The 15023-nt window shown below is 37.7% G+C and overlaps 2 protein-coding genes across 2 annotated transcripts; one reads left to right on the top strand and one right to left on the bottom strand.

The window, feature by feature from the left end:
- The first annotated feature begins 489 nt into the window (after positions 1 to 489).
- Positions 490 to 1932, top strand: LOC121394357 (putative nuclease HARBI1). Its single transcript, XM_041565184.1, has 2 exons — positions 490 to 1189; positions 1544 to 1932. The coding sequence occupies exons 1-2, from the start codon at positions 490 to 492 to the stop codon at positions 1930 to 1932; spliced, it is 1089 nt and encodes a 362-aa protein (XP_041421118.1).
- Positions 1933 to 5192: 3260 nt separating this feature from the next.
- On the bottom strand, positions 5193 to 7562 carry LOC121394356. The gene is made up of 5 exons (XM_041565183.1): positions 7328 to 7562; positions 6745 to 6810; positions 6249 to 6332; positions 6118 to 6180; positions 5193 to 5803 (listed from the first exon to the last, which is right to left on the bottom strand). Exons 1-5 carry the CDS (start codon positions 7560 to 7562, stop codon positions 5283 to 5285), a joined length of 969 nt encoding a protein of 322 aa, XP_041421117.1. The 3' UTR covers positions 5193 to 5282.
- Between the last annotated feature and the right edge of the window lie 7461 nt (positions 7563 to 15023).

Below are 15023 nucleotides of genomic sequence, written 5' to 3'. Positions count from 1 at the left end.
TTAACTGATTCATTTTGAAAAAAATCTTTTTTCCCATGACAGTATCCCTTTGGTTTATTATGGGGTCCGTTTACTAAAGTGCGGTAAAAATTTGCGCACAAAATATAGACAAATTTAACGCCAAATATGTTTTCGCGAGTTTATTAACCGGCGGTAAATATAAATTTGCGAATTTTCTTGCGCAAGAATATGTGTTCGCCAGTTATCGCATTCGCTGAAAATAACGCTACGTACACATTAACGGCTGGTTTACTAAACAGCGAAATGGTTTAAGGACAAAATTAACGCAAGAATATTCGCAATATTTTACCGCCATCTATATGGTGGCGTTAACTTATTTTTTCGCCAGAAAATTCTCAATGGGAGGGACATGAAATATCCCATAACACCTTGTTTTACCCATAATTCCTGCTGTCATTCCTGACAGGAAAAGAGAGAAGTGACAAGAGAAGAGAGAATTGACAGGAGAAGAGATAAGTGACAGGAGAAATGTTTTGTGTTTTGCTTTTGGCTGCTGCTACAGCATCTTTTCAAGGTGAAAGACAGATTAGGAGAGACAGGCTTCGTCAGCCTAGACGGTTTCGACCACGCTCTGCACTAGAAGAGCTGAGTGACACTGATGTCAGGGAGTTATTCCGTCTGAATAGGCAAGCTATTCTTGCCTTGTACACTTGTATAGCTCATGATCTTGAGCCACTGACAGGTCGCTCACAGGCCATTCCTGGCATAGTAAAATTGCTGGCAGTTTTGAACTTCCTTGCTACAGGCAATTTTCAGCCATCTGTTGCAAGGGTGATTGGGATAAGTCGCTCAACTTTTTCTAGACTTCTGAAACCCGTATTAAGAGCCATAGTGCAACATTCCCCAAAATTTGTCTGCTTTCCATCAACTCCAGAACAGTGGCAGGAAGTTAAATCTGGTTTTTATAACCTTGGAGGCATGCCCAATTGCATTGGTGCAATAGACTGCACGCACATTTTGTTAACACCTCCTCATGCTACTGAGGAACAATTTCGAAACCGGAAGCATACCCATTCTCTGAATGTCCAGGTAGTTTGTGACTCCCATCAAAGGATTATGAGCATTCACTCTGGTTTTCCCGGGAGCTGTCACGATTCATACATTTTACGGCAGTCAGCTCTGTTTGACCGTTTTCAACTTGGACTCATGCCAGAGGGCTGGTTGGTTGGTAAGTCAAATACTTGCCTTCATTTGTGCTATTTATTTGTTGAATTATTTGCCTTCTTCTTATGACTCTTGTTTTCAAAAGAGGGTTACAGACCTCCATATCTGAAAAATAAACTATCTCTATGGCTACATATGTATTGTTATTGCAACTTTTTATTACTCATCTTTCTATTCAGGCCCACTCCTATTCATAAGCCAGGCTCTACATACTAGGCAGATAAGATGGCAAAGTAGTCATCACAGCAAATCTGCCCATGTATGGACACTAGTGCACAGTGCTTGCTGTAGCATGACTGTTATCAAAAAAGCATCCATATATGTATAGGATCATTCATTTTATTCATATTCATTTCAGGAGATGCAGGATATGGAAGTAAACCCTGGCTTCTAATTCCTGTATCTAATCCCAGGACACCGGCAGAAGTAAAATTTAACACAGCTCACATAAAGACAAGAGGAGTTATTGAGCGGACCTTTGGAGTCCTCAAATCTACTTTCCGGTGTCTTTCAAAATCTGGTGGATGCCTGCAGTATTCTCCAGAAACTGTTTCTCAGATTATTCAGGCCTGTGCGGTTCTGAACAATGTTGCTTTAGACCATGGAGTGAATCTGGAAACTAATGAGGAACTTCCTCCTGAAATTCCCGGTTACCCTGCAGTTTCCCAAGATTCGAGTGATGAAGGGAAACGTGTGAGATCGCATCTCATAACATCATTTTTCCAGTGTAAGTTTTTGGACATGTAAAGTGATATATCTATATATGTTTTGAATGAATGGTGCAGAGATAGGCCACATGGCACAAATTGAAGCAGTTAATCTAGGACTGCTGCTTTAAAAAGCTAAGCAAGCAGGTTATTGTATTATTCAGCAAACAAAGAAATACAGGGCATCTTTAACAACTCTGTGTGTCATTGCCCTGACTGATCAGTATATTTTAGTGATTACAAACACATGTAATTGTGTTTACATAGATTTTTTTTTTCAGGAACAACATTACAAACTCTTCCGTTTGCCTGTTGGAATGCGATTTCCATATGTTTACAAGTTTTGTGGGAACCTATTTGTTACCCTTTCCAGTTATATTCAGTTTTATTTCAACTTCACCTTGAAGTAGAGATCCGTTACCATTATGTTTTAAGGTCAGTATCCATCATATGAGAAATACAATAAATATAAGAAAGTACTTTTTTTTTGAAAAATAAACTAATCTCCTCTGCATAAAAGTGTAGGATAGCAGCAATGAATGCATAAATAGAGAAACAGTTTTGCATGTTCAGCAATGTGGTTGCTATGGTAATTGATACCCTAGCAACAATGCACTGTGAATAAGACACAGTAATACGAATAGGAGTGTGCCTGAATAGAAAGTTGAGGAATACAAAGTAGCAATAGCAAAGCATTTGTGCCCTTAAAGAGTATTTTTTTTTAGATGGCGTCAGTGACCCCCATTTGAAAGCTTTGAAAATGTAATGTAAAAGGAAGGCAAATAAATTAAAAAATATGTTATCGTAAAAATGAAGACCAATATAAAATTTCTTTAGATTATGCCATGCTATACTATTTTACATTATATTGAATGACCTTTTTTTAAATGTAATGCGGGTAAATATAGCAATATTTGTGTGATTTATGCTAATATGTGTATTCTATTTACCATTACAATAGTGATTTTAACAGTTTCTTGGCAAGTTTGGTTGAACCAGAATGTTGCAATTTCAAGTTCATCATGAAGCATTATGACCATTATGTTTAAAGGTCAGTATCCATCAAATACAATACATATAATCAAAGTACATGGTGAACAAATGAGCTAATGTCCCCTGCAAAAAGTGTAGAATAGCAGCAATGCACGCATAAATAACAAAACACATTACAATGGCATATCTGAAAAACCTTTTATTGAAAAGCATAAAAAGTTTTTTTTATTAACGAAAAAAAAAAAAATGTTTAGATCACATGATTTAAAAGATAAGTACACAAAAAAACAACAATGCAACGGCTACTCTTTTGTAGCCTTTATGGCAGCGATATCTGCCTTAATCTCCTCCAGGCAGATTATGACACTGTTAACATTTTGTTGGATGTCAGCCAACAATGGCAAATACATAAGTTCACTGTCCGTGTTGGGTGCCAACATCTTGTTGCCTTGAGCACTGGCCCGACGGACCCTCTACAGCATTGTCTCCAGCAACCTCATCCTCTGCAGCGGCTGGTGCTTCCTCTTCTGGTGGAGCTGCCTCTATAGCTTCTGGTGCAAGCTCTAGAAATTAATAATACAAGATAATGTTAATTGGTTATTTTTTTTTTTTTAATAAGTTGTCATGTGAAAGTGATAGTTTGCCTTTATAGATGATGAGAGGGATATTGTGAGACTATTTACAATTGGTTTTATTTTTTTTAAAAAGTTTTTAAAGTTATTTAGCTTTTCATTCAGCAGCTCTTCAGATTGCAAATTCAACTATCTGGTTTCTAGGGTCCAAATTACCATAACAACTAGGCATCAATTTGAATAAGAGACTGATGTGAACAGGAGAGGCCTACGTACAAACATACTATAGCAATAACAATGGGGGCATGTAGCAACCATTTGGGGTAACAGGAAGTAAAAAGTTAAATTCTAGATACATTGTATACCAATTGGAACATTGCATAGAATTACCCATTCTGTCAGTTGCCATAAAGGTGAATTATCTCTGCACACATGCCCATCCAACAATTATTTAAAATACTTTACATTCTTGGGCTTCTACGATAAGGGCATGACTGCATTTTTTAAGTTCTGTCCAAAATGTTTGCAAGTTCCTTTAACCACACTTTTGATATCAAGGGCATCCATTAATATTTAGAAATAATTACCTGCTTGAATTTCTGCTATCAGTGCGTGGTTTCGGCGTTTCAGGTCTGACCAGATTTTTTGGATATTTCGCACATCTATATTGAGCTCAAACTTACGACGCATCTTGCGCGCAAGTTTTCTCATGATGGTCCGCTTAATTTCATGCACCCCTACCGTGCCCAGTGCTTGGGTGTCATATTGATGTCCAAGCAAATATTTTGCCAAATACCTAGCCTCCTCAGCTGACAATGCACTGACACCAGCCATGGCTATTGCGCATATGAAGACGCACGTGCATGGCGCGTGAACGTGTGACGTCACCGCGACAAAATATTAACACGCATGAAGTTTCTGCGAATAGTCGCAAGTTTTGCATTGCGACTAAATGTTCGTGCGCACAGCAGATTTTAAAATTATTCGCAACACAACACGTGTGATAAGTCGCTTTAGTACCGCTGCTAATTGTCGCCAAATATGTGCGAATAAGCTACAAACACATTCTGCACATAAGCATAGCAGTCTTATATGATGTCATTGCGACAATATATTTGCACGCATGTGTTTAATGTGAATATTCGCAACGTTAATGTTGCTATTAATCTTTAATATACAAGGATAGCATATTCACATATACATTCAGTTATTCATCCATTCATATATACATGCTTTTTAAAGGGGTTGGTTCACCTTGAAGTTAACTTACAAAGACCAATTATAAGCAACTTTTCAATTGGTCTTCATTTATTATTTGATATACTGTATTTTATACATGTACTTTGACCTGCAATGTGTTAGTTGTTGTGTTCCCTATAAAAAGGGTTGAAGGCATGGATTCCAACCAGGGCAACAGTATTATTATTGAATTCTATTTGATGAATAGTTGAGAATTGAGAATTGCAGAATGAGTAAAGCAGTAATTTCTCTATTGAAAATATATTTTTTTTTTTCACAGCAAAAACCAGAAAGTACAGAAAATGGATCATTGTCAGTCTTTCAGGATTTTTTATGCCTAGCTTCCCGGTAAGTATTTTTGGTGTAATATTTCTGTGTTTTGTGGTTGACCCATTGAAATGATTTATATAGACATTATAATAAATCTATATTTAATATATAGACATTTAATCTTACCCTTCATTTTACAGGTCAGTATTCAATATGTTAAAAATAAGACAAACAAGTGATTTCAATTTATGAAAACAAAATGCCAAACTTTATTTGAACAAATTGAAAACCACATAAAATATCTTAAAACATTTTTTTAAAGGTCTGTAAGCCTAGGTGGCCTAACACGTCTCCCACCCCTTCTCAAACCAACCCTTCTGGTAACTGTGGCCCTTGCTGGCTCCTCAGGTTGAACTGTCCTTGCTGGCTCCTCAGGTTGAACTGCCCTTGCTGGCTCCTCAGGTTGAATGGACCTCCCTGCCTGCCTGCATTCAGCAATTTGTCTCAATAAACTATTAGTTTCTTTCCACAACTCATTCTGTTGTTCTTGCCTTTCAAGGGTTTGAGCCTGGAATTGTTCTAAACGAGTCATATGCCTAGAAAACTGTTTCCACTTTTTTTTTTCATGAGCAATATATGACCTCGCTAACGTAGTGAAGTTTTGTAGGTGATCACTGTTGGAAGCAGAAGGCCTTCCCCTTCCAGGAGTTCGCCTTCTTGCTGAAAACGGGCCAGTACTCCTTTGGGCTGCTGTTGCCGGGGGACTTTCAGGGGGACTTTCATGATCTGCTGCAGGTCCTGAAGCAGGTTCCTCGTAGATACCAGTTTCACGATATTCTTGCAAAATAAAAATAAGAAAAATTTATAGTTTACAATATTCAGTATTTACATACATACACACACTCACACACATACTAACATACCCAACACAAACACACACACATTCTTACTAACATACATACTCAACACAAACACACACACACACACACACACACACACACAAACACACACACACACACAAACACACACTCTTACTAACAACATACCCAACAGAAACATACACACACACTGACACATAAAAGTTAACACACAATTTGCCAGGTTAGCCTAATTCTGTTGGACTATCAACACTCCAAAGCACAGAAATGTACCTGCTTCATTTCCAGCACAGTTCAGGACATCTGGACAATCAACTGTCTCCAGTATTATATATTCTAAAAAAAGAAAAAAATTAACTTAAATAAGTTCTTTAAGGCAACTCACATGAACGAACAATACTAACCTTCAGCATTATTTTCTTCTAGGTTTTCTTCTGTTCCACAGACGGCCTCCAGCTGCTGAGGTTGCTCAATGTGTTGCTGAATAACTTGGCAAAAAGAAATAAATATTATTTTTCAAACCATACACACTTGTTTTATATAATGTACAGTGGTATCTAGGGCATTAAAGTTATGCAAACATGGGGGGGGGGGTTATGCTGAAATTACATAAGCAAGTAGGTGTGTTTTTGGGGTGCTTGATATTGGAAGAGACAGACCAGTTAACATCAATAACCATTAGATAAGCAATGGGGAGGAGTTTTGGTGGAAAAGCTTCTCCCACACTGCTAGCAAGAATTCAGCTAGAGGAGTACAGTAAACAGATACTAGTGCAAGAATCAGTAGCATCAACAAATGAGTGGGGAGGGGGAGGATGGCTACTGATGCTGAAATGATAACTAAAGGCAGCTAAGAGAGGCAGTTCATTAATGCAGCTGTGCAGACAGACAATAAATTTACCATCTAGGGTATCTGTTCCACAGACAGCTTCCACCAGCTGTGGCTGAGCAATGTGTTGTTGAACAACTAGGCAAAAAGAAACAAATATTTTTCAAACCATACACACTTGTTTTTATATAATATACAGTGGTATCTAGGACATTAAAGTTATGCAACTGTGGGGGGGGGGGTGTTATGCTGAAATGACATTAGCAAGTATGTGTATTTTTGGGGTGTATGATGTTGGAAGAGAAAAACCAGTTAACATCAACAACCATTAGATAAGCAATGGGGAGTAGGTGAAGGAAAGTTTCTGTACTAGCAAGAAGGCAGCCATAGAATAAGAAGAAGTACAGATAATAGACTAGTTTGCTAACATCAGTATCCATTAGATAAACATTGGGGAGGGGAAGGGAGGGGTTCAGTTGATTTCAGCTAGAGGAGTACAGTAAAAAGACACAATGTAGTGCAAGATTCAGTAGCATCAAGAAATGAGCAGGGGGGAGGGTGGCTACTGATGTTGAAATGTTAGCTAAAAACAGCAGAGAGGCAGTTCATCAATGCAGCCGGTAGAGTGCAGATTATGAAAAGCCAATACATTTACCTTGCAGATCTGTATCAATTTGACCCTGGATTCCTTCCACCACATCTGGGCCAATGACCTTCTTTAACTCTTCCTCAAATAATGAATATTGGAGGTGTAGGGCTGGACCCCCTCCAGTCCCTCTGGCATATTTTGCCTCTTGACCCATTTTCCTCTTCAACTGACATTTTATATCGTTCAATCTCTTCTTGCAGTTGATGATGCCTCGCTTGTGGAAGGACACTGCATTCACCATCCTAGCAATGTTATCCACAGCAGATTCTTCCTGGCCATGGCAGTTTTGCTGGCATCCTGGCCAAAGAGTTCGCGCCAGTGCTTAACAGCAGCATACACAAGGCACAGTTTTCTTCATAGGAAAACTTTGTACTCCTGCTTCTTTTGGCTCCTCCTGATGCTCCCTCTCTTTCCGCATCCTGGTTGTCAGGGCTTGACATATCTCCAACTCTGTCACTCTCTCAATACTGTCTCTTCACTCCTACTGAGACTCCTATCAAAGATTCACTGTATGCAAGGCTACTTATAACCAATCAATCAGTGGGATGTCTTGTGTAAAATGACAGGTGTCTATTGGCTGTATATATTTGATTTCTGTAACTTTAAGATCCTATTGGCAGGGGTTTGGTTTCATTGTGATTGGCTACATTAAACTGTGCATTTATATGATGCAAAGAGATTGACTGGTATGATTTCTTATTCATATGATTCTATTGGCAGAAGGGTTTGTGACTGGATGGATGAAGTATCAGTTTATGATGCATAAATGTTTGATTGGTGTTATACTCTGGTAATGTTGATAGATGTTATAAACATTAGTCAATAAAGTTTATGAGTTTTGAAGATGCATTTCTAGCCATAAATATGACAGTAAAAATTGCCATAATTAACGCAATAAAATAAGACTAATTTTAAGACTATTTTATAGCATAAATATTCGCAAACGTAAATTGTCGCCAGAAAATTCGCAACTCGCTAAAATTACCGCTAACGTAAGCTGGTTCGTTAACGTAGTTACCGCAAGTGATCGCAATGACTACTGAGCGCATCGCTGTTTAGTAAACTTCGTCGCTGCGAATATTCTGGCGGAAAAATATTCGCAGCGATAACATGCGGAAACATAAAGTCAGATTTACCGCACTTTAGTAAACGGACCCCTTAATGCTTACATGATTTTCTAGTAAACTTAAATAGGCTGGTTCTGCCTCCAATAAGGATTAATTATATTTTAGTTTGGATCAAGTACAAGGTACTGTTGATTTATTAAAGAGAAAAAGGGAATAGTTTAAAAAAATTGGGTTTATTTGGATAAAATGGGAGATAGCCTTTCCGTAATTTGGAGCTTTCTAGATAACGGGTTTCCGGATACTGGATCCCATACCTGTATTGTAATCCAAATTATGGAACGATCCCTTATCCGGAAAGCTCCAGGTCCCGCGCATTCTAAATAATAGGTCCCATATCTGTATATAATACACAAAAGCTATGAATATCTTGTAAATTATATCCTTATAAACGGTGAGTTCTGATGTCATCGTTTATAAACGGTGAGTTCTGATGTCATTTCTGTCACATGACTCACTGAAGTTTGTGTATTATAATAAATAAAGCTCGGAGTTCCATGACCTTCGGCCTTCGTGCTTTTATATGGTCATGAAACTCATCGGTAACTTATAATATCCTTATATTTTACAAGAGGGGGTACTTTATTCACTATATGTTTTTCAATAAATCGTTACACTTAGGGGCAGATTTATCAAGGGTCGAATTTCAAAGTGAAAAAACGTCGAAATCTGACCATCAAATAGGTAGGTGTAGTACGATAGTCGAAGTCAAAGGTTTTTTCCTTAAAATTAAAGTTGTTCAATCGCACGATGAAATCCTTCGAAATGTTTGATTCGTACGATTTTACAAAAAAACCTTCGACTTCTCAAAACTTAATCAACGGCTCATATAGGTTATAGGAGGTTCCCCATAGGCTAAAAGCAATTCAGCAGGTTAAAGGTGGCGAAGTGTCAAGTCGAAGTTTTTTAAAGAGACAGTACTTCGATTTTCGAATGGTCGAATTTGTGAAGTTATTTAAATTCAAATCGAATTTTAGCCTATTCGATGGTCGAAGTACCCAAAAATTGCTTCGAAATTCAAATTCGGAAATTCACTACGACCCTTAGTAAAAGGGCCCCTTAAACATTCAAATCTAATGCTGTCATAGAGAACGAGCTAACAATTGCATATTCAAGACCAAATATTTTTCCTATGTTGATTTTTATATGTACTGTGATGTAAAGAAGAGAAATTGCACAGTTTTTGCATTTAATAAACCCAAGACAGTTTTAACATATTTTAACAGAAGAATATAGCAATGAATTAGCATCTTACTAAAGCAGTACCACTGTATTTTTTTTTTAAAACACTTTCATTTTTTAGTGTTACTGTTTCTTTAAGGACCTTGTGCATGAAAGCTGTTATGTGTCCTACATTTGTTTTAATAAAGTCTACAACTCTCTTATGACAACTGGGATCTGTGAGTGACTGATGAAATCTTTGTTGGTGCAGCTGCCCAGGGTCGGACTGGGGGGCCCACCGGGACTGGTGTCCAGGGCCCCCCCCACCTACTTGTAAGGTGGATCGCCGCTCGGCATAATTGCCAAGGCGGCGCATCGCGCATGCGCAAACGGCGCTAGGCGCGCATGCGTAAACGTTGCGCATGCGTAAACGTTGCGCATGCGTAAACGTTGCGCATGCGCAAACGTTGCGCATGCGCAAACGGCGCTGCGATGTGCCGAATTTTTTTAAAAAAAACTGTTTGGGAGAGGGGGTCTGGCCCGGCGGGGGCCCACTAGGGTCCGGGCCCACCGGGTATTTTCCCGGTATCCCGCCGGGCCAGTCCGACACTGCAGCTGCCTCATAATATTATATTATATTACTGTAAGAGGTCGGCTAGCATGAAGATAAGAAAATACTTGCATTTAAGGCTCTAATTTCTTATAAGCTGGTTCAGCTGAAACTATTCGGTACAAGGAGTCCAACGGCACATATAAGGCTGGAACTACACGGTGCTCGTCCTTCCGATCCGACACGATGATCCGCCGAATCTAATGTAAGTAATACAAATGTTGCATCTACAAACTGATTGCATACGACACAACTGTCGGATGAAGATGCAACGTGCAGCATTTGCATCATGTCGGATGCAATCAGTTTATAGATGCAACGTTTGTATTACTTACATTAGATTCGACGCATCTGACGTCACGCCTGCGCTTCCTCTCATCGCGCTGGATCGGAAGGACGAACACCGCGTAGTTCCACCCTAATTGAAAAAAAAATCATGTAAGGAAAATTAAAAAATGAAAGGAGCATTTCTGCGAAGACAAACAAATTTGCCAAATTATTTTATATTCATGAGAAATATATGAGAAATGTGTGGGCTAATTGTTCTGGCTATGCCTGAACTAAGTTTGTTAAATACCCACAGCTGAATAAAACCTTGTCTTGATACGTTCTGCAGAGATCTGGCATATAATCACTTCCGTTTTTTTGTGTGAATTTAAATCTCAAGAATATATTATTTTATAATGAAATGAAGGTTTTATTTTTTGCTTTTACTGTAAAGGCTAAAAGATTTCATGGATTTAAAAGGGTTGTTCACCTTTAAGTTCACTTTTAGTATAATAGAGAGTGATATTCTGAGACAATTTACTATTGGGTTTTCATTTTTTATTACTTGTTGTTTTTGAATTATTTAGCTTTTCATTCAGCAGCTCTCTAGTTTATAATTTCAGCAATGTGGTTGCTAGGATCCAGATTACCCTAGAATATGAATAGGAAAGGCTTAAATAGAAAAATTAGTAATTAAAAGTAGCAATTATAATACATTTGTAGCCTTACAGAGCATTTGATTTAGATGGGGTCAGTGACCCCCATTTGAAAGATAGAAGAAGACAGCAAATAAGTAAAAAAAAACTGTAAAAATAATAATAAAGACCAACTGAAAAAAAGGCTTAGAATTGGCCTTTCTAGAACATCCTAAAAGTTAATTTAAAGATGAACCACCCCTTTAATAGGTGTTTTAGATATACACACTGTAAACGGCTCCTTTATCGTTTGTGATCAGCAGGCTGACATTTACAGGCCTATGAGAGGAGGACTGTCAAAACTGTTTTTTTTTGATGTGACAGTTAATTAAATGTCTCCAAAGAAGTTTATTATAAATTTAGGGCAATGTGTTAAACATGTTTTCAAACTCTGTGGATAATTGCAACTAGTGATGGGTGAATTTATTCACCAGGTGCGAATTCGTGGTGAATTCTTGCGATTCGCCGTCGTAAGTGAATTTTCGCAGCGGTTTTTCGAATTTATTCGCCGGCGGCAATTTTGCCAACAACGGACTCCGGCATCAAAAACGAGACACCGTCGAGTTTTTTGCCATTTCGCTGGAAATTCTCGGATTTTTCACGGAGTCGAAACGCCCCAAATTCGCCCATCACTAATTACAACTGTTTCATCTAGTTCGTCTAACCCAAATTATTACTATGCGTTTCCTGTGATATTCTCATATGTATATTATTTATGGCTCTTCAGTACTAGACAAACACCTGTGGTTACAACTGTGGCAACCATCTTCTTTTTAAAGTTTTCATGCTTAAATAAAATTAGAGACAGTCATTTGCCTGTAGCAGCCTGCAAATTTCAAAGCACTTGAATTATTCATGATCATGTACTCAACAAATTCACAACTAAAAGTGACAACGATGTCCATTGATATTGATTTGATATTATTTGCTGTGGCGATTTTGCACTAATAAGTGTTTGAAGTGAGTTACTCTGAATAGTTTATATTGTTTATTTGCTGTATACTGTTGAACCCTTTGCACAGAACTCCCTTGTAGATGGCATTTATCCTAAAGGTTTATTTTTGCTAATGAACTAATTTTTGTTAATAAAAGTGTGAATGGAATATATAGATATATAAGTATATATAAGTTATGACTTTAAATGAGTGTTATAACTATAAGCATGAGCGTATTGAGGCCGGTGCACGTTAGTTGTCTTAAATCACAACTCTCAAGATGAAACAGTTTTATTAAGCAAAATAGGACTGGGACGTATAATTTATTAAATAGGTTTAAAGGGAAAGTAAGGCCTACGAGTAGAGTGCAAGTATATGAATAACATGAACTTTTGAATGCTGGCTGCATAGGTTTCTAAGCCACTTGCAAACCTAACTCAAAGATGGATACTCTAGTGACTGAGATTATTTTGTTATTGTTATAATATTGTGAAAAATTGCAACATGATCAACAAAAGAATAACATAGTTACATTGTATCTTGTTTTTATTCCGTTTTTATCTTTATGTTCTTTGTTAAGGGTAGGATCTGATACATTTTTGTGATGTGGTAGGTATTGGATCTTGATTCTCTATTGGGGAAATTTACTAAAGGGCAAAGTGGCTAATGCTGGCGAAGATTCGCCAGCATGACGTCATTTTGGCACTTCGCCGATTTACTAACAGTAGCTGGCGTAATTTCGCCAAGGAGATAGACTCTGGCACAACTTCGCAACTCTTACGCCAGGCGAATTTTCGGTCTGGCAAAAGAGCGTTACTATGCAAATTCACAGTTTTTGATTTTACTGACCGTTACCTCTATCGCCAGACTTGCCTTCGCCATCTCAGACCAGGCGAAGTGCAATAGAGTTCCTCAAAAAAAAGTTGAAAATTTTTCTAAGTCCCAAGGGTGATAGACTGAAAAAGATTGTAATTTTTTGGGGGGGTACGCTCCCCCCCTACATTTGCTAACATATGGCAACTAAACTATACTGTGGACATGTGTAGGGCATTATAACAACTTTATATAATTTTATTAAGGTTCCTGGCCTTGTGTAGTGTAATGTAGTTGCTGCAGCATATATGGCCATTGTACTTTAACTGCATGGCGTATGCTAATTAGCAAACGCTAGCGTAACTTCGAACTGCTGCGCGTAATTTCGCTTGTATAATTTCGCCAGCGTTTGGTACCGTGTGTGTAACTTCGGATCTTCGTGAATTAGCGTTGTCCAGGTGAATTTTCGTCTGGCGAAGTGTTGTGATGTGCATGAATCCAGTACTGTCGAATTTTCGCCGGTTAGTGAATTTGCCACTATGGATCAGCTGTTTTTTCCCGCAATTTCCTGTATATATGGGATGTTCATTAAGCATTGAGCACTTTGAGAAAGGCCTAGGATTAGGCCGAAACGTCAGCTGCCAATTTGATAAATTAATCTTTTAAATATATTTAAGACCTGTGAGTGCGGTCTCTATTCGATGGACTATTACTTTGTGTTTTGATACTGCATCCAGGCAAGTTATCTCCATGTTTTCGAGAGTGCCGACTTTTTGGATTGATTATAAGTATGGGACCTGTTATCCAGAATGGTCAGGACCTGGGGCTTTCCGGATAAGGATCTTTCCGTAATTAGGATCTTCATACTTTGTCTACTAGAAAATCATGTAAACATTAAATAAACCCAATAGGTTGATTTTGCCTCCAGAAAGGATTAATTATATCTTAATTGGGATCAAGTACAAGCTACTGTTTTATTAATACAGAGAAAAAGGAAATCAATTTAAAAAATTTTGATTATTTCATTATAATGGAGTCTATGGGAGACAGTAGAACCAAATTTTCTTTCCCTTTTTGTGTGTATTTTTTGTTTTCAGCCCACAGTGTTAGCTTAAGCATTTTGCCTTTATTAGAAGAAAAAAAGTGGGGGAATGTAGATATCAAGGTTTAAAATTTAAGACATTAGTGGTTATTATCAAACAACAAAGATTATGGAACAGGGCACTAGTACAGAATTGCTGTGTTGTAAAGAAGCTCAAGGTTAAAGGCCATTCTGTTATTAGGCTTGTAGAATGTTTACACAGAACAAGGAATACATCTGTTGTCTCATGTCACAAGTATTAATAGTGCAAGGCCAAAAAAGACACTTTGGGGGTAATTCACAAAAGTGAAGAGAGCCCATTTCTGGAGTAAAAGTGGTGGTAAACTGGAGTAAAATACTTTCTCCATATTCACAAACAGAATTCCCTCTAAATTCCGACTCAACCGCCACTTTTCTTATTTTAGTGAAAGAAAGACAGTATACAGACACTTTTATGAATTTGCCTTTCAAACGACATAAAAATGGCTCAAAAGCGACATTTTAAATTCAATTTCTTATTTCAGTATGCTGAATCTGATATTAAATTTTCATTTTCACAATAGTTCCTCTTTAAAGAAATTGTTACAACAGTATTTATCTTCAAAAAAATCTTTTTTAAAAGGAAGATTATTTGTGTGGCAGATGGGCGTTCAGTTAAATTGTACTTGAGACAACATGTTATAATCACTTTAACAGATACTGGAACATAATCAAGTCCATGTGGTTGTGTTTTTTTTTTTATCTCGAAAGGATCCTTTTCAACGACATCATGTCCTTGACATTCCATGCACATTTTTTACTGAACAATTCTACATATGAAATTCCTAAGGACCAAATATCCGATTTGTACGTGGCCGGTTCATAATGTAGTTGACACTCTGATGCCATAAAAAGTGGTGTTCCACCATTGTGGGGAGAAAGGGTTTGGACCATATGGCTGCCCATATTCAATGTAACCGTTTCCTTAACGTAGGCCAACCCCCAATCCGTTAAGATCGGCTTTTTATTTAAATGTG

Source organism: Xenopus laevis, chromosome 5S (genome assembly GCF_017654675.1).
Source record: "Xenopus laevis strain J_2021 chromosome 5S, Xenopus_laevis_v10.1, whole genome shotgun sequence".
In the NCBI taxonomy this organism is placed as follows: Eukaryota; Metazoa; Chordata; class Amphibia; order Anura; family Pipidae; genus Xenopus; species Xenopus laevis.
This window is presented reverse-complemented; position numbering and strand designations above follow the sequence as displayed.